The sequence below is a fragment of the Mus musculus genome, chromosome 7 (genome assembly GCF_000001635.26).
Source record: "Mus musculus strain C57BL/6J chromosome 7, GRCm38.p6 C57BL/6J".
Lineage (NCBI taxonomy): Eukaryota > Metazoa > Chordata > Mammalia > Rodentia > Muridae > Mus > Mus musculus.
In genome coordinates, this window is record NC_000073.6 from 45492519 (window position 1) to 45512162 (window position 19644).

Sequence of the window (19644 nt, forward strand, 5' to 3'; positions counted from 1 at the left end):
CAAGAATCCAAACTGAGCTCCTCATGCCTGCACGAGCACTTTTCCAACTGAGCCATCTCCATGGCCCCTAAACATGTCTGGCTTGAACTCAAAGGACCCACCCACATCTCTCAGCCTCCCTGCCTGGTGTTTGGTCATTTTTTTGTTGTTTTTGTCTTTGGGCACAGGGCTTCATATAGTCTAGGTTGGCTTTGAACTTATAACACAGCCTAGGATGACAATGAACTCCTGATCTTCCTGCCTCTACCTCCCAAGCACTAGGATTACGGGCATTTATCCCTGTACCCCAGTTACGTGGACTGTGGGATACAGGGCCTCCGTCATGCTAGGCACACATTATGCCAACTGAGCCACAGACCCTTAATAATATATATTTTTAATTATTTAAGATAGTAAACTTTTTTTTTTCAAGCTCAGGTTTAGGTTTTCTGTTCCCATGGCAAAAATGAAGCAGCGAGGCCCTTGTGGCAAGAGCACACAGAAAGCCGCCTGGCAAGTCTCCTGGCAGGGAAAGTCATGTGCCCTAGGATACCAGGGAGGTGAGCAGGTGGCGTGCGTGCAGGCAGGGCTTGGAAGAGGGCAGGATATTCACACAGATACACTAATGTTTATTTGTGCCGGGCTATATTTGGATGGAACTGGGGCACAGAGCAGGACACAGCAGTGTGGCCTGAAGCCAGGGAAGTTGGTGAACCAATTTTCAGGAGCCCTGAGCAGGGTTGGACCTCAGCTAGGGGTGTAGCCATATCTGGGTACCTCCTGGGGCCATGGGGTAGGTATTGAGCCTGGGAGTTAGGGTAGGCTGATGGGGTGGTGGTAAAGGCCAGGAGTCCCAGGCAGAGCTGATAGCTACTTGAAGAACACCCCACATCCTGGTGGCCTCTAGCCACCAAAAGGAATTGAGATCATTGGCTCCACAGAAGGCAGAGTCAGAGACACTAAGCCAAGGTCCTGTGATCCAGTGACACTAGGTACAGGAAGCAGAGAGGCTGAGCCTGGAACAGAGAAGAGCAAAGTAGGCAGGTGGGCAGGCCTGGAGTGTGCACTCCAGGTGAGGTGAGCGAGCTCTCCTGCAACTTCAGCTCCTGTAGTTAATCCCTGACAGTGGAGGGAGGGAGCGAGAGAGGGAGGCAGAACCTGGACCCAGAGGCTGAGAGCAGAGAATGGTAGACCAGCAGAAGCACATCTGAGGAACAGGGTAGCCCCTGTTCTGCTCCCAGGAGGCCATGAGGGCGTTGGTCCCCAGGGAGGCTGCAAGGCCACTTCATCTGGCTTCCACACTGTCTGTGGGAACCTGAGGGCTGGGGTCTCTGAGGAGTTATAAATGCTGGGAATCCAGCTGTGGCAGCTCAGGGGGCTGCTCTGGGACCTTCTTCTCAGAAGCAGGCACATCTTTCTGGTCACCTGCTGGAGCTGGGACAGGAGCGTCATCTGCAGAGGAAACAGGAGAATGATGTTAGATAAAATTCCTCAACACGGGAAACAGGATTCTCAGGCCTCCTTCCTCAGCCTGAGACTCAGTCACGAATCCCCTGCTTCTGTCTTAGGGGCCTGGGACCCGGTCTTCCTCCTTCAGTGTCCAGGGCACAGAGCCGTACCTGTGTCTGCACGGAACTGCAGCTGCCCGTCAGGTTTGGAAGGCGGAGCGCTCTGTTCTTGCAGTTGCTGCTTCCTCTGCTCCATCTGCAGAACAGCCTGCAGGAGGCAGATGCACAGTCAGGAGGTTATGGCCCCAGGAAGATGCTATCTATAGCCAACTGCTAAGGGGCCACAGTCCCTTTTCTTCCCCATGGCCTTGGCTCCTCGTCACTGAGCTGGGATCCACACTAGTTAGGATTCCATTGTCTCCTGTCGTGGCTCAGGTGCTCCCACACTGAACTCTAGGCTCCCCTCACTGCCTCATGTAAAATGGCTGCCATGCACAGTCAGGCATGGAAAATCCTCTGCCCCTTTAATGACGGCAGCTATCACCTGCATGTATGTATCTAAGATTCCTAACATGGCAGCTACAGGCCATCCCACCCTGAAGATACCCATTTGGATAAAGAAAAGGGTCCTAAGAGAACCAGAGAATGGGCCCGAATTCCCCCACTGGTCACCTGCTGCAGCTCTCTCTTCTGTGCCTCCAGGCGGTCCTGGGAGCGCCCCAGGGCCTCTGTCTCCTGGCTGAGGCGCTGGGCCCTGGCATTCAGCTCAGCTTCCCGGGCAGCCAGCTCCTCTTCAAAACGCTTCAGCTCCTCCTCTGTGTAGGCTGGGGACATTTCCACTGTCTGCAGGGCACAGGACAGGGTCAGGCGATCAGTTAGGGCAAGCTCAGCCTCACTGAGCGGGAGAGGGGCGGAGGCTGGGGTGCATGTGTGTGCTACCTGACTGGAAACAGAGTGTTTGCTAAAGACTACAGAAAGAAGAACAGGGGTCTAGATAGGGAATGGCAGAATTCGGAACCAGAAGGAAGGGCAGGAGAGAGCCAGAGGTGCTGAAGGAAAGGCTGGACCCGGGAGACACTAAGGTCTGAGGGTTTCCCGTGTCCTCACCTTCCACCCCTCCCCAGTGTCCCCGAACTCCTTCCTCTGGGTGGATGCCAGGAACTCCTCCAGGGTCACAAGCCGGTCCTGGTTGGTGTCCACCTGGGGAGCCAGACCAAGGTTAGTGACTGTGCTGAGCCTGTTGTCCACTGCCCACCCTCCGCATGGCGTCTCTCACATTCTTCATCACGTGCTCCCGCATGCGAAGCCGTTCTTCCTCCATCTCTCTCATGTCATCCTCCTCATTCTTCGGGTCATACACCTTCTCCAGCTGCAGGGTGAAGGGAGAAGCGTGACACGCTGAGGGGCGCAGAACACCGCCACTCTTGGGGGACTTACCCCCCCCCCAGAGGACCAGTGGCGCCTGCTTCACTATTCATGGCTTCTTTGTCTCTAGGGGCTGCTGGGACTTACAGTTTTTCCTGCACCCTCACTGACAGGAAAGCAGAGGATAGGTTAGGGCGTAAGAGGCTGAAGTATGTCTCGCTCACAAAGCTTCCATTACACTCACCTCCTTGGTAAAGAGAGCTTCCAGTTCTTGCTCATCTAGGACACCATCACTGTTGATGTCTAGGGATGAGAAGAGATATGTTAGCGACAGGGCTGCATGAGTCTGGCCCTAAGGGAGAAGCTAGAGAAGGGATTGTGGGAGGGCGTGAGGTCTCTCAGCAGAGGACAATGGTGGCCATGGCCTGTAGGCCAGCAGGACCTGTTCTTATCAGCATGCATTCTGGCTGGGCATGGTGGCATACCCTTTTAATCCCAGCCTCTCTGAGTTACAGCCAGGCAGAAATCTTGAGTTTCAGGCTAGCCTGGTCTACAGAGTGAGTTTCAGGAGAGCCAGGGCTACATAGTGTCCCTGTCTTAAACACAAAACCAAAACCACAAACAACCCAAACACCAACAAACCAAAACCATTCTTTAGCAAACAGGGACCCAAGAATGGAATCCAGGGGCCTTGTGACCTCTGCCCTCTGAGAACCAGGTCCAAATTCACTCCAGTGACTAGGGAGGCCTGAGCATCATGGGATAGATAGTCCTTGCCTGCCCGCGTGACCCTCAAAGCCATGGCAGACTTAGACCCACTTCAGTCCCCTCCCTACAAGCCAGCCACCAGCATTTCTGGCCACTCACAAGGCTCTTAGGTCTGGCCTTTGCCTGACTGTCTGGAACAGTCCAGAGATTCTGTCAACCCTTCAAGGTGACGGTCTGCTCCTAATCCTCTCTGTGCGCCACAGCCCTGGAAGTCTGGGGAGCACTCTCGGGTGCCTGCTTCTCTTGCCCGTGTGGCAGCAGGCTCTGCCCATCAGTCTGGAACTCCCTTTCTGTCTTCTCAATGGCACTGAAGACTGCACGGGGGCCTTGTGCGGGCCACAACTGCACCACACAGCTCTGTCACCCCCCTTTACCCTCCCTTTTTCCATGTGTCTCTGGGACTACACCTTCCAACTGAGCGGCCACTGGTCACACGGGGGGACTAAAGTTGCAATGGCATTAACTCCAGTGGCATAGACTGTGTTTACGTAGGGGAACTGGAGCCAAAATCACAGACAGGAAGCACAATGGCAGATGCCAATATGGAATGGAGGGGTTGAGATGGGGGCTGAACGAGGAGCTGCCTGGGAGTGCAGGTCTAGTTGCATTATTATTGTTATTATTTTATTATTATTAAACTTTTTCAGATAGGGTTTCTCTGTGTATCCCTGGTCGTCTTAGAACTTGTTCTATAGACCAGGCTGACCTGGAACTCATAGATCTGCCTGCTTCTGCCTCCCGAGTGCTGGGATTAACGGTGTGCACTGGGATGCTTTTGAGGCTGGGTCTCACGGTGAGGGTGAACTCCTAAACCGCTCACTGGGACCTGGGTCGCCCAGGTGCTCCACCGGCTCCACTGTACATGGCTCGAGGTTCCAGTTTTACAATAGTAGTATTTTTTTTTAAGTAAAAAATTTAGATTATGTGCATGCGTCTGCACATAGGTGTGTGCATAGAAGTGCGCTGCCTTCAGGGCCAGAGGCACGGGATCCCTTGCAGCTGGTGAGTTACAGGTGTTTGTGAGCTGCTGGGTGTGTGTGCTGCGTGTGCACTTGTGTGGGTGTGAATGCAAGCATGCACAGCACAGCTCAGTGGTCAGAAGACCTCACACGTCCCTGTCCTTGTTTTCTTCCAGAGAGGGTCTCTCTGGAACTGCAGGAAGTGGGGTCAGCTAGCTGGCCTATGAGCTTCGAGGGACCTGCCTGTCTCTGCCCTTGGCTTCACCGTCACTGGGAGTATAGGGAGTCACTACCTTACCTGGTTTACCTGGGTTCTGAGGGTCTGAACGCGGTTCTTTGAACTTGTAAGGCAAGTGCTTAACCAACTGAACCATTTCCTTATTCCCTAAACCTGAAAACCCTTACAACATGGGTGTAGTGGCACACACCAGTAACCGGGAGCCAGAGACAGACAGATCTCTGTGAGTTCAAGGCCAGCCTGGCTTACAGAGTAAGTTCTAGGACAGCCAGGGCTACATAGAGAAACCCTGTCTCAAAAAAATCAAAGCCAAACCAAACCAACAACAAAAACAAAAACCCCAAAACAAAACCAAAATGTTATATTTTGTTTAGCTTGAATGCATTTGTGAGCCTAGGTATGGGTGCACTTGGAACACAACTCAAGCATAGAGGTCACAGGTCAACATGGGACTTGGTCCTCTCCTTCTGTCATGTATGTTCCACACATCAAACTCAGGTTGCCAGGCAGGGCTCTCGGGGCCCCAGGCTTCTGGCTACTATGGCAGCCAACAGACTTCATTCTCTGAAGCCTAAAAGCTTCGAACCCAACAGCCCAGTGGCAGGGTTATTTAAAAGTGTGTGTGTGTGTGTGTGTGTGTGTGTATGTGTGTGTGTGTGTACACCCACACGTATATATTGTGTATGGATATTTTGCCTACTTGTATCATGTGTATCATATGTGTGCTTAGTGCCTTCAGAGGTCAAGAGGGCATCGGATCCCCTGAGCTGGAATTAGATAGCTGTGAGGACCGTGTGAGTACAGGGGTCCTCTGGAAGAGTAGCCATCTTTCCAGGCAGTTTCCCCCTACCTCCCACGGCAGTTTCACATAGGCACCAAGATTTTTTGTCTCCATGGCTCTTGGGAGTTGTAGTTCTTTATGTACTCCTCAAGCCAGGTCTGCTCAGTTAGAGGACATGGCCGTTCCTTAGAATACAGAGGAAAAAAATATTGAAGAGAAATGCTTGGCCATGGGAGATCTCAGGCCTACCAACACGGAGGGGCAGGATATTTGGCCAGTCAGGCTATGAACCATCAGAACCTGTCACATCAGCCCGGGTCTGGAACCCCCCTCCCCCCCTTACCATGCAGTATGAAGAAGGTCTTGGGGTTGAACCTGTTGGGGTCCAATCCATCCAACTCCTCCCACACCTCCTTCAACTGGGCTTGGCTGCCCTGTGGAGAAGAACAGGCGCTTGTGAACAGTGAGTCTGAGAGCCACTGTATCAGGGTAGACAGCCCTAGGTGCCCATCCAATAAACTTTAGTTCCCTCAAGCCAGAACTACAATTCCCAGCACTCAGGTAGGTGGACTTTTTGCCTTAAGGACTCTTGGGAGTTGTAGTTCTGCATCTGCACTCATTTTCTGCTTAGGAGTTGGACATGGTAAAACATACATGGGGGTCCTTACAGGAACATTGACTTTGGGGTGTTCCCGGTGTCTGCGCTGTTGCTCTTGGAGCTTCCTCTCGGCCTCCTTCCGCTGCTCCTCTCCCAGAGACTCCAGGTATCGTCTCCTCTCATGTTCCTTGAGCATCTCGTAGCGTTTGAACTCTTCATGGTGTGCAGCGTCATACTGGGCGAGGTCTCGGGTGGCCTGTGGAGAGGCAAGAGGGTCACATTCCTCCTGTCCTTAGACACCTGCATGACCTCACTTCCTTGGTCTCCGTGGTTGGGTCTGTCCACAGCAAACCCTGGGGTGCTTTCCCAAAGTAGCGGCTTGGATGTGAATCTTTCGAGTCCCCCGCGAGCTCAGCATTTCAGGAATGAGCAGGGATGGTATGTGAAGTAGGCTTAATACAGAAAGCAGCATGGCTTGGGCAGCCAAGAAAAATCCCAGCACTCAGGAAGGTGAGGCAGGAGAATGGCAAAAGCATTTTTTTAAAAATTTGTATTTCCTGTGCATTTGTGTTTTGCCTGCATGTATGCTTGTGTGAAGGTGTCAGATCCCCTGGAACTACAGTTATAGACAAATGTGAACTGCCATGTGGTTGCTGGGAATTGAACCTGGGTCTTCTGGAAGAGCAGCAGGTGCTCTTAACCACTGAGCCATCTCTCAGATCCCGAGTATGGCAAATTCCAAGCCAGCCTGGGCTACATATCAAGACACTGGCTCAGAGCAACTCTTATAAGACAATGAATTCATACTTTCTCAAGCTACTTAGTAACGATAATTGCAGCAACAAGGGACTAACACAGTTGCTATGGGGACAGCTGCACTCCCCAGGTGGCTGTACACCAAGGGCCAGTTGTCAACCCCAGACTAGTTTTTCCTTGTTACATCAGATGGAAGTCTTAGGCATTAGTGGATAAAGCCCAGGACTGCTCTAAGCACCCTACAATGCAGAGAACAGATTCCATCACATAGCCCTAGCCACCCTGTTTTTCTGTAGAAAAGCAGAGATGTGCTGAGCTAGCCCAGCCCAGCACCACTGCCCTCTACCAGGAGGCAGGACCCAGTTCTGCTCACCCGCTCACCCTCACCCACCGTCTGGATCAGCAGCTCTAGGTCCCGAGCCTCAAACGTGTGCTGGTTCTGAGGGTCCAGGTGCTCAAACTGCTTCAGGAGGTTCATGTGGTCCACCTGCAAGTCTGGGTAAGGGAAAGGCAAACCAACACCACCCATCACGTCACGGCTTTTCTGTCAGAGTTCCTAACTGAGAGCAGGAATGCAGAGAGGAGAGCCACAGAGGCCACGCAGGCAAAAAGGATGGCACATGGGCCTGGAGGATGTCTGAGGACCTGAGCCTGCCACTGACTCTGGTGCTAAAAATAACAGTAACCACAATGACAGCAATGCCAGGCCCTGCCTCGACACTACAGCCTAATGACACGGGCTCCATGATTAGCCCTGATTGGTTTGTGTAGCAATGGAGGTGAGTGTGTGTATGTCTCTGATCAGGCTGCTACCAAGCCTTGGCAGCAAGTGCCTTACAGGCTGCGCCGTCTTGCCAAGTGCTGAACCCACTCATTTACAGCATACAATTTGATGGCGTTTTAGAATGTTCACAGTTACACACAAACTCCATCACCATGACTTTTAGGGTACTGTTGTCATCCCTAAAAGAACCATGCCCTTTTTCTCTCCCCAGCCCACTGGGGACATTCCATGTGCTTTACAGCCTAGGTCCCAGCTTTGGACAGCATCCTGTTTCCCAGGTTTATTTCCACTATTCTGCATGCCAGTTTCTCAGACCTTTTTTAGAGCTCACTAATGTTTCATGGTGCAGGTAGAGCACATTTTATTTATCCACGCCACAGCTGGCAGACGTTTAAGCTACTGGTTCCTTTAGCCATTGTGCAGTTTTCATTAGCTTTGTGTTATGCTATGGTATCTGCTGAGACAGGTCTTCTCCAGTACCAGGCATAAGGACTTGCCCCATGTAGGTGGGGATGGTACAGGCTTGTCATCCAGCTACTCGGTAGGCTGAGACGGATTGTACGTTCTGGGCTTGTCTGGGTACAGAGTAAGTTTTAAAAGGGGGCTGCGGGGCGTGGGTGGGTTCGTGAGCAGGGGGAGAGGGGGAGGGATAGAGGATTTTCAGGGGGGAAACCAGGGGGCAGGGCTGCAGTGGAGCGCCTGCCTAGAGTCCACTCGTAAGGGGCTGGCAGTGTGATTAGGCAGCGTACTGTTGTTACTCGGTTTATATGTGTGTGCGCCTATGTGTGTGTGCATGCATGTGCACACGGGTGTACAGAGAGTTTATGTGAAGGTCAGAGGTCAACTCTATGGAGTGGGTTGTCTCCTCCCCAGCATATGTGGATACGAGCTCAGGTCACCAGGCTTGGGGGCCCATCTCCCAGGCCCTTACTGTAGTGTACTAAAGATATTTCAAGGGAGAAGCAGGAACATGTGGTGGCTCTATACCAGCACTCAGAGGTGGATGCAGAAGGACCCGGCGTCTAAAGTCATCTTTGGCTGCACAGTAAGACTGAGGCTAGCCTGACTGTATGAGACCCTGTTTCAGAAAGGCAAACTCTCCACCACCCCTCCCCCAATAAACAAAAAGGCGGGAGAAGCAGAGAGAATAATGTCAATGTGAAAGTGTGCCAGAGCCGAGCAGCAGTGGCGCACGCCTTTAATCCCAGCACTTGGGAGGCAGAGGCCAGCCTGGTCTACAGAGTGAGTTCCAGGACAGCCAGGGCTACACAGAGAAACCCTGTCTTGGAAAACCAAAAAATAAAATAAAATAAATAAAAAAGAGAAAGTGTGCCAGAAGGAAAAGAACGCCAGGCCCCACCCAGGTACCCCCAGCCACCCACGCTCACTGGGCTCCTGCTTTGCATCCATCTTGGCCTTGAGCAGCATCCGCAGCCTCGACACCTCCTGTCGCTTGAGCTCATCCAGCTTGGTTCGGACGTTGTGGCTGACGAAGTCCAGCTCTTGGCTCAGCTTTCCACTCTTCAAGGACAGAGGGGGGGGTCCCCCAGTCAGGCGGACACCAAGGGGGTGTGCTGGGCAGCCCACTGTGCACCCTACACCCCAAACCACTCAACTCCAGTGTTCCTGAAGCTCCATTATGCTCATGTTTTTCCTGCTTGTGGCCTGCCCTGGTACCTGGGAGCCCAGATGAGCAGGATGGAGCCTGAGCTTTGCTGAGAGGCCCTGCTCACCTCAGACCCGGTACTGACTGGGAGCGCTCACACTCACAAGTCTGTTCTCACCATAGGGCCACTAGTGCTCTCCTGACACCTCTTTCAAATCAGTTCGTTCGTTCGTTCTTTCTTTCTTTCTTCCTTCCTTCCTTTCTCTCTCTCTCTCTCTCTCTCTCTCTCTCTTTCTTTCTTTCTTTCTTTTTTGTTTTTTGAGACAGGGTTTCTCTGTATAGCCCTGGCTGTCTTGGAACTCACTCTGTAGATCAGGCTGGCCTCAAACTCAGAAATCCGCCTGCCTCTGCCTCTCGAGTGCTGGGATTAAAGGTGTGCGCGCCTCCATGCTCAGCCAATTCCTGTCTTTCAATACTCAACAGAGACAACACGTCCACCTTAGGACGCATCTCCAGGCGTCACCATCACCTACCCACCCACCCACGAGTGCTAAGCTTGGTGCTTTCTCGGGCCATGCCCAATCTCATCCGTTCCACCATCAGAGCTGACCCTGGCCTCCACTGCTCACAGCACTCCAGGGCTCACCAGCGTCTCTGCTGGGTACAAGGCCCTGCAACACTGCCTGCCCATCAGCCCCAAGGGGCTACCAGCAAACAGCTGAAGGCAGTAAGAGAGCTTCTTTTGTAACCCAGATCTGTCATCGGGGATGCTGACACCCTGCGCCCACTCCCATCATGCACATCCCTGCTGATGGTGAAGGATGTAAGCTTGACAAAGCCTAGAATTCTCTAGAGGACAAACGTGTGAGCATATCTAAGAGGGAGTTTCTAGACAGGGTTAATTAAGGTGTGACGCCCCTCCCTCCATGCTGGCGGCACTATCCCATAAGCTGGGCTCCAGAACTGAATGAAAAGAAGGGTAGATGAGCATCAGCAGGCATCCATCTCTGACTGGGGATCCAACACAGCCCACTGCCTGGCCCGCCCCCTGCAAACTCTGCCTATGAGGCCTTTGAACTGTGAACAAGGGTAAAGCCTCCCATAAGCTGCTTCTGTTGACAGTTTTGTCACAGCAAAAAAATAACTAAATAGAAGCCAATCAGATGAGTCAGAGAAGAACTTAAGAAGGGAACATGGCTACATCTTCACTGGAGAGAAACTGAGGCACAGCAAATGGACATCCCCTAGCTGATAGATGGCAGAGCAGAGAGCTCATGTCCAGGTTTAAACACATCTTGAGGAGTTCCCAGACTCCCTCCCAGCTGTGCCCCACAAGCTCCCTCGAGCATAGCCCCTCATAGCCCAACCCCAGCGCACCTTAATGTCCTCAGCGTTGGCAGCCTGCAGCTTCTCCCGGAAGTGCCCATCTGTCTCTAGCACGTTGATGACCTCCTGGAGGTACCGGTGGTAGTACAGGCCCGTGTCCTGAGGGGGAAGGGAGGGCATGGCAACACCTGCCTCATCTTCTAAGTTTCCCCCAGCCAGGACCACAGCTCAGCTCCCAACTTGCAGCAGATACACCTTCCACACACAACAGGAGGCCTGCATCACTTACTGGCCGAGTCCTCAAGAGCCAGCCAGAGCCAGCCTGTCCAGGCTCCAACCCTTGACCTTCTGCTGTGTCCACCGCCTGGGAGGTTCTATGGCACTTAAGAAATGAAAATCCCAGGGGGCGGGAGGGCTGAAGAGATGTTGAAGGGTAAAATGCTCTCTGCATAAGCATGGGGGCCTGAGCTGGAGTCAGACTTAGGACGAAGAGCCCAGCACCCAACTCCTGTGGCTCACAACCATCATGCTACCTGCAGGGGACCTGAAGCCCTCGCCTGGCCTCTGTACCTACACACATGGCACAAATACATACATACACACACACACACACACACACACACACACCATAAATACATACACACACACACAAATAACTTTTAAATAAAAGTTTTAGAAGAAAGTAAAAACTAAATCTTGTTAGGAAAGCCAAATGTGCCAGTGCCTGCTGGCCGTGCCAGCTGTAGAGCAGGGACAGATGCATCTCTTGGGGCTCGCTGGAGCCACAGCTTGACCTACTGTGTGAATCCCAGGTCCCAGTAAAGCACCTGAGGAAGGACACCAGAGGTCCCCCTGTGGCCTCTCCGTGTGTGTGACATGCATGTGTACCTATACACACATGAACATGCATAAAAACCTGAACACACATGCCTCCACAAAGATGAAAAGAAAACTCTAAGGAGAAGCCAGGTCTGGTGGGACATGCTTGTGATCTTAGCACTGGGGGGCTGAGGCAGGAGGACTGCCTCAAGTTCAAGCCCAGTTTTGGGCTATAGGGTGAGATCTTCCCTTTAAAACAATCACAAAAATCCAAACTAAAGCAGTGGAGATCCTCAGGCCTGGAGATGAATGGAGAGGGGCCTCAGCTGCAGGGACTCCACAGAGTATCAGGTGCGGACAGACCCTCACTGTTGGGGCTGAGGTTTCTGGGTTCTCACTAAAAACCATTAACTTTTGGGGTGGAAAGACAGCTTGATAATGAAGAAAACATACTGCTCTGGCAAAGAACCCACAGGAGGTCCCTCACAACTGCCTGCAACTCCAGTGCAGGAGACTCGATGCCCTCTCTGGGCTTCCCCAAGTGCCTACACTCACATGCACACACGCACACACACACACACACACACACACACACACACACACACAATTAAAAACACAGCCAGGTGTGATAACACACACCTTTATCTCAGCACTCAGGAGGCAGAGGCAGAAGGACCTCTGTGACCTAAAGCTCAGGCTGGTCCACAAAGTGAGTTCCAGGACAACCAGAGGACACAGAGAGACCCTGTCTCTCACACACACTCTGGCTCAGAGCATGTACTGCTGTCCCAGAGGCCCAGAGTTCAGTTCCCAGCCTCTCGTCAGATGGCTTACAACCGCCTGTAACTCCAGTCCAGGGGACCTGATGCCCACTCTGGCCTCCTACGGTACCGATGGCGTTAGCATCCTCTTCCTTTTCTCCAGCTCCCTTCTCCCAGAAGCTGCTGGGTTTTGTTTTGTTTTGTTTAGATTTATTTTACATGTAGAAGTGTTGTGCCCACATGTATGTGAGTGCCTGGTACCCAGAGAGGTCAGAAGGCATCAGATCCCCTGGAACTGGAGTTATAGGTGGTTGTGAGCTGCACTGTGGGTGCTGGGAACCAAGCCTGGTACTTTTCAACAGCAGCTACCATCTCTGCAGCATACCCCCAAGATAAAGATTTTACTTTTACCAACAAGAGGAAGAACACTCAAAAGAAAACCCTGATTACCCAGAAACCCATCTGACAACATGGAAGGGACTCACTAAGAAGGGACTCACTAAGCTTGTCTGGGGGGGGGGGGCAACACTCTGTGACTCAGGCGAGGTCCTTCCCATAGCTCACAGGGCACAGCCCCACCTCCTTTGGCCTCTGCTAAGGTTCCCACTGGAGAATCCCCAGGCTTTGGCTTTCTCTTTCATCCCAGGTCCATAAGCCCCCGCCCTTAGTACCCTTCCTTCCTGGAATAAAGAAGCCTCTGTCTCACACCTCTCTTAGCCTCTGTCTGAGGGGCAGTGATGGGACAAGACATGAGCTTTCTTTTTTTTTTTTTTTTTTAAGATTTATTTATTTATTATATGTAAGTACACTGTAGCTGTCTTCAGACACACCAGAAGAGGGAATCAGATCTTGTTATAGATGGTTGTGAGCCACCATGTGGTTGCTGGGATTTGAACTAAGGACCTTTGGAAGAGCAGTCGGGTGCTCTTACCTGCTGAGCCATCTCACCAGCCCGACATGAGCTTTCTTTTTAACATTCTTTCACTATGTGCCATTATGGCTCATGACCATGGGAGGGGAACCAAATCTCTGACTAGAATGCAAGGTGTTTGTTTGGGGCAGCAGGATGGCTCAGCAAGGAAGGGTGACTGTGCCAACTCTGACAACCTGACATTGATTCTTGGCACTGACGTGGAAGAGGAAAGAGGAAGACATGATTCCTACAAGTTGTCCTCTGACCTCCACACATACTGGTTTACCTCCATATATGCACACAAGATATGTAAATGCATGTAAAATGGAGGCCCTGGCCCTGCCTTGCACCATGTGTGCCCTGGTATGAGATCCCAGGGTCCCCAGACAGTTGCCTTAACTCTAAATGTGGTGGAGATGCCATTTGAGGCTGCTGAGGTGTCAAATCAAGATTAACTTGTTACTTAGGTTCTGAGGGCCTTGACTGACCCTCTGTAACCCATGTTGCCCTCACAGGGGGCACACACCAGAGGACACATGTCCCTCCCAGTTCCTCCATGTGGTCCCACAACAGCAGTACTGACACATATTGGGCCCATTTTCTTTTCTTTTTTAAAGATGTATTTTGCAGGTGGTGATGACGCACTCACACAGTGATCGCAGTACTCAGGAGGCAGAGACAGATCTCTGTGAGTGTGCGTTTGAGCCCTGCCTCATCTATAGAATAAGTTCTAGGACAGCCAGGGATACACAGAGAAAGCCTGTCTCAAAAAAACAAACAAAAAAGAAAAAAAGTTATTTGTATTTTTTCTGTGTGTGTGCCTGGTGTATGTCATGAGTGTGAAGGTGCCAGTGGAGGCCAGAAGAGGCCATCAGACCCCCTGGAGCTGAACTTACAGGCAGGTGTCAGCAGTCCAGTCAGGGTGCTGGGAACTAAACTCTTCCTCTGGAAGAGCAGCAGCCCTCTTGCCTCTGAGCTACCTCTCCAGCCCAGGCCCACTGTCTCAACCTGTCCCATCAACACCATATAAAACCAAGATGTAGGAGCAGAGGAAGGGTCAAAAGACCCAAGTGGCACCTTCTGGCATTCGTGGTTACAAATGGAGTTTCTTCCTTTTCTCTAGCAAGCCTTGGGCTGCCCCCCTGAGGGCTGAGAACATTGCACTGGCTGGTTTTGTGTGTCAACTTGACCCAAGCTAGAGTTATCAGAGAGGAAGGACCCTCAGCCGAGGAAATGCCTAGGTGAGATCCAGCTGTAAGTCAGCAGCGCGCCCCTCCACAGCCTCCGCCTTGGCTCCTGCCTCCAGGTTCCTGCCCCGTTTGAGTTCCTGTCCTGGCTTCCCACAGTGATGAACAGTGCTGTGGAAGGTGTAAGCCAGATAAACCCTTTCCTCCCCGACTTGCTTCTTGGTCCTGGAGTTTTGTCACAGCAACAGGAACTCTGAGGAAGACAGACGTGGAACTCTGTCTTCCGAGACAGGGCTTCTCTTTCTAACCGCTCTCCTCTAAAGGATGGTCTCCTTTTATTCTTTATTTTTTTTTAATTTTTTGAGGCAGGGTTTCTCCATGTGGAGTTTGTGAGTGCTAGTAATCAAACTCAGGGCCTCTGGAAGAACAGTCAGTGCTCATAAGCACAGAGCCATCTCTCCAGCCCAATTTAAGTTTTGCTTTGGTTGGTTGGTTTTATTTTGTTTTGTTTTTCTTCAAGACAGGGTTCTCTGTGTAGTTCTGGATGTCCTAGAACTAGCTCTGTAGACCAGGCTGGCCTTGAACTTAAGAGATCCACCTGCCTCTGCATCCCAAGTGCTGGGATTAAAGACGTGCCTGGCCCCCAATTTGAGTTTTAATTGCTTCTCACAACTAAATCTATTTTGTAAAAAGCAAAAACCAACCATATGTGCACTGTGTCCAGTCTGATGTAACTGACTTCCTGGTCGTTTAATAACCAAACTTGGGAATCAGAGCCAAGGAGGCTACAGGGACACCCTGGTAAACTTCAATTGTCAAAATGACACAGCCTAGCATAGCCTCAACTGAGGAACCGTGTAGATCAGGCTGACCTGAGAGGCCTGTCTTGATTGTTAACTGACTCAGAAGGGCCCAGCCCATCATGGGATGCACCATTCCCTGGACAGGTGTCCTGGACTGCATAAGGAAGTTAGCTGAGCATGAACTGGCTGCCAGCCAGCAGGCAGCACCCTCCACAGTTCCTGCTGCACCTCTCGGCTGTAAAGTGAGTTCCTGGGTTGGAGGTAACACTGTGTGGAACAGCAAGCAGGCCTGCTGTCGTAGGGTTTTACATCTGTGGACGGACACCATGACCAAGGCAACACTCGGTGGTTTTCTTCTTTCCTCACGAGGATCCCAGGGATTGAACACAGGCAGGCCTGGCAAGCCAGTGGCTTTGACCAACGGAGCCATCTCATTGGCACCTCCAATCTTTGCGCAAAGAGCTTTGGAATGAAATCTATGGGGATCTTCATAGTAAAAATGGTTTGTGTCTATTGTAGCCTAGGGAGTGGTCCCATTAACCTTTAGCTATTTCATCCCAAGCTGCCACCTTAATTTTATCTTCCATCCTTTTCAGTTAGGCCACCTTCAGATGACAGTCTAATTCCATCTAACTGTCCCCTTTGATCTTACTGCAAGGACTGAAACTGACTGAGTGGGACCCCCACTTCAGCTGTGAATAGTTAGATCAACTCAACACTTAAAAACACTATAACCTCCTCCATAGTTTTAGGGTCTCAACTCTCCTGGGGGAATGTTAGACAGCACAGGCAGGCTTAAGGGTCTCTGAGGATTAACCCCTCCCTCATCATCATCAGCTTTGCATCTCCTGAAAATTGAAAATTCCCCACAAAAGGGAGGAGATCGAAGACATCTGAGCTGTGTTGAGGCCCACTAAAGGGAAGCTACTTCCTTCTGGTCGACCGAGTACAATCTGAATTTGTCCTAAACAGCCCCAAACATTATATACTATTAATGTCCCCTCCCTTAAGAGCCTTCGGACTAATCCTTCAGTCATGTGACTAAGAATCCACTGCCCAAGAAAGCTGACTCACCTCAAGATGTGCTAAGGGATAGGGGGTGTGGCCATCTTCTTAATGAGATAAGGTACTTCCAGGCCAGAAGCCCCTCCCTAGGGGTAGCTGATGGCTGCTCTCCATTGCTGAAACTGCCACTTTTTCAGATATCTCATTTCAAAAGCATAAGGCTTCCTTCCCTCCCTTTCTCTGAGTATCACCCCAAATCGTACGCATGCTTATCCCAACCCCCAGGACGCTCTCAATTCCGCAGAACCCCATCTGGATACATAGCTGCTTAACGACCCATAGTGCTCAACGTCTCTACTTTTCCCATGTCTCAAACAGCCTGGTTTTCTCTTCCATCTCCCTCCTGGAACCTGCAAAAACTTACAACTTGTCTGCTCTATTATTTTCCTCTGATACAATGGTTTTCAGGCTTCAAGATTTCACAGAGTTGAGTACTAACGCCTGGCAGGAGGCCTCGCTACACAGGAGCTGGGAACAACCTGTCTCAGGAGGTAACAACAGCTTGTATTGCTAGGGAGAGCTACAGGAAGAACCAGGCCATAAATCAGGGACCTGGAGTTTGAAAGTTTGGACTCTCTGGGAGCAAAGATTTCACAGAGCTCAATAATACTGGCATGAGTAAACCAGCAGTTCCCGTGTCCTTTTCCCACTTAAACTACACTGCTCGTGAGCTCCGTGAAGCAAGAATGCCCTGCTAGGTGGTAGCATCCAGCTGCTGACGGTGCTACTGGGAAATGTGGTTTTCAGGTTTTCTTCATTCCTTGTTAAAGAGGGTCTTAACGATCAGAGGGGAAAGTTTAGATGAGGGTGTGACACAGGTTTTCATTTGGGATCTGTCTTGATTTCCACATCTCAAAGGTCACTGCCCCCAGGTCTGCTTGCAAGTCTCACACACTCACTATGGCAAAGGAAGGCGGGTAAACGACACGCCTCAGCGTATCAAACAGGGGATCCCTTGGAGTTTTCTCCAGGGCCCTGGGGATGGCAAGCACCACTGCAAAGACGCCAGCGACCAGGGCAGGGCTACTCACCGGGGTCTCAGTGGCCTGGCTGTCCTCCTGAGGAGGTGCTGCGCGGTCCACGGGCACTGCCAGCACAGCAGACAGCATCAGTAGAGGTGGTAGGAGAAGAAAAGGGGCCCCGCGGGGCACCGAGGTAGGCATCGTGGCTGGTCTGTGAGGAGAGATGGAGAATGAGGTTTTTTTCTTGTTTTGCTACGGTTTTCTGAGCTGTGTATTAAGTAGCCTAAGTTGGCCTTGAATTCCTGACCCTCCTGACTCTCCCTTCCAAGCGCTGGAATTACAGGCGTGTAGTACTATCCCTGGCTAAGGATGTCCCAACCCCGTATCCGGTTGGGGAAGCGAGTGTGCACGCCACCCGATTTGCAAAAATGAAGACTCCAAGCGTTTAGTCACCTGGAACCCAGGATGCCAGGCCTCTAACAACCCCGGACGCCAGGCCTCCAGCCTCCCTTTCCTGGAGCGCAATCCGCAGACCCTCATTCCGGCTCCCTGAGTAGGGGAATCCTCCCCCGAACCGTGATTCCAGGCCCCTAACCTCCCCTTCTGCCGGGACCGCCGAGGCCTGACACTGGACAAGTATCACGCGCTCCAGCCCCTCTTGCCCACGGCTTCTGAACCCCCCTCACCTCTCCAGTGCTGAGGGCGTTTTTTAAGGCCAGCAACCTCCGCCAGGTTTCTGGCGATTTCTCTCCTAAGTCACGCCCACTTTTCCACCCGCAGAGAGCCCGCCCCCAGAATACTGATTGGTCCACGCTGACTCTGAGCTTCCGCCCGCGTTAACGGCCCCGCCCCTTTCCGATGAGGTTTCCTTATCTTTGAAAATCTTTCCGGTTTTCTTGGACGCTCACAGTCTTCAACGCAACATTTCCTGCGTCCGTTTTCAAGTAAAACTCAAAGCCCTGCATGCCCAGGGATTGGGGGAGGGGGTGAGACAGGACAACTTTTGCGGACATCTTGCCGCGGTGTCTCTTGGGAGTTGTAGTTTTCTCGTTTAATTTCGCTCCACAAGTTCCTGCAAGTGTTAGGAAACTACATAGCATATGATCATTATTTTTTAAACAGAGTCTCACTGCATATCCCTAGATGGAGCTCTGTGTAAACCAGGATGGCCTAGAGGTCACAGAGATCCTTGTGCTGAGAATAAAAGTAGGTAATACACACAAATGAAAGTGAAGAAGCTGCGAATACCTGATTCTGTCTCCTAGTTTTCCACTTGCAATCATATACTTAGGTACCTTTAAAAAAAAAAATCTTTGAAGGTAACTTTTTTGTTTGTTTGTTTTTCTTTTTTTTAAGTTAAAAAAAAAAAGATTTATTTATATGTGAGTACACTGTCTTCAGACACACCAGAAGAGGGCAACTAATCCCATTACAAATGGTTGTGAGCCATCATGTGGTTGCTGGGAATTGAACTCAGGTCCTCTGGAGGAGCAGTCACAGCTCTTAACCGCTGAGCCATCTCATCAGTCCTGAGGGTAATTTAAAAAAAAAAAAAAAAGATTTATTTGCTTATTTTACATATACAAGTACACTATAGCTGTCTTCAGACACATCAGAAGAGAGCATCAGATCCCATTACAGGCAGTCGTGGCCACTATGTGGTTGCTGGAAATTGAACTCAGGACTGCTAGTAGAGCAATGAGTGCTCTTAACCACTGAGCCATCTCACCAGCCCCTACTTTGGTATCTTTTGACTCCATGGAAAAGATATCTGTCTTAGTCACGCAGCCTCTTTGTGATTTCAGAAAACACTTCCCAGAAGATGTCACCTCAATGGTGCTGGTCTCTTCTTAATCACAGATAACTTTTTAGCTCCAGCTAACAAGCATCAATAGTCCCAGTAATGCAAAGTTTTCGCTTTAGTAGTTCTGGTATCTTGTTAATCACAGCTGATTCTTCAGCCCCAGCTAACCAGAACCACAGAAGCTTCACAATCAAAATAGCAGTGGCCCTGATAAGAGTCTTTAATTTTCCCTCTGAAATTTCACAAGCCAGGCCTCCATCTTCTGCACTATTCTCAACATTATCTTCCAAGCTCCTACACAACATCTCACAGAGCTCTTAACACTGAATGGATCTTCTGGCCCAAAGTTCCAAAGTCCTTCCACAGTCTTTTCCAAAACATGGTCAGGTTGTCACAGGAATACCCCACTCCTGGTACCAATTTGTCTTAGTCAGAGTTTCTATTCCTGGACAAAACATCATGACCAAGAAGCAAGTTGGGGAGGAAAGGGTTTATTCAGCTTACACTTTCCACATTGCTGTTGATCACCAAAGGATGTCAAGACTGGAACTCAAACAGGTCAGGGAGCAGGAGCTGATGCAGAGGCCATGGAGGGATGTTACTTACTGGCTTGCCTCCCCTGGCTTGCTCAGCCTGCTCTCTTATAGAACCAAGACTACCAGCCCAGAGATTGCATCACCTGCAAGGGGACCTCCCCCCTTGATCACTAGTTGAGAAAATGC

The 19644-nt window shown here is 50.9% G+C and overlaps 2 protein-coding genes across 8 annotated transcripts in view; one reads left to right on the forward strand and one right to left on the reverse strand.

The window, feature by feature from the left end:
• Positions 1–19644, forward strand: part of Tulp2 (tubby-like protein 2) — a 41621-nt gene that overhangs the window by 10493 nt on the left and 11484 nt on the right. The window lies entirely within an intron of this gene.
• On the reverse strand, positions 156–17890 carry Nucb1 (nucleobindin 1). Of its 4 annotated transcripts, none has more exons than NM_008749.2 (13): positions 17805–17890; positions 17188–17329; positions 10660–10767; positions 9065–9197; positions 7284–7387; positions 6207–6392; positions 5882–5972; positions 3037–3095; positions 2704–2796; positions 2535–2627; positions 2100–2270; positions 1599–1683; positions 156–1431 (listed from the first exon to the last, which is right to left on the reverse strand). In NM_008749.2, the coding sequence occupies exons 2-13, from the start codon at positions 17317–17319 to the stop codon at positions 1319–1321; spliced, it is 1368 nt and encodes a 455-aa protein (NP_032775.1). In that variant the 5' UTR covers positions 17320–17329; positions 17805–17890; the 3' UTR covers positions 156–1318. The 4 variants fall into 4 exon arrangements, with proteins under 4 accessions (NP_032775.1, NP_001157134.1, XP_017177513.1 ...); NM_001163662.1 differs by having other exon boundaries at positions 1599–1695; XM_017322024.2 differs by having other exon boundaries at positions 399–1431; positions 1599–1695; positions 17572–17813.

Excerpts from the sequence above, each read along its gene's own strand:
- Nucb1 (NM_001163662.1), bottom strand. The coding sequence starts at position 17,319 with ATGCCTACCTCGGTGCCCCGCGGGGCCCCTTTTCTTCTCCTACCACCT. Across the intron at positions 5,973-6,206 it reads ACCCCAAAGTCAATGTTCCT|GGCAGCCAAGCCCAGTTGAA; the intron begins GTAAGGACCCCC and ends TCTTCTCCACAG. Across the intron at positions 2,271-2,534 it reads ACACTGGGGAGGGGTGGAAG|ACAGTGGAAATGTCCCCAGC; the intron begins GTGAGGACACGG and ends TGTGCCCTGCAG.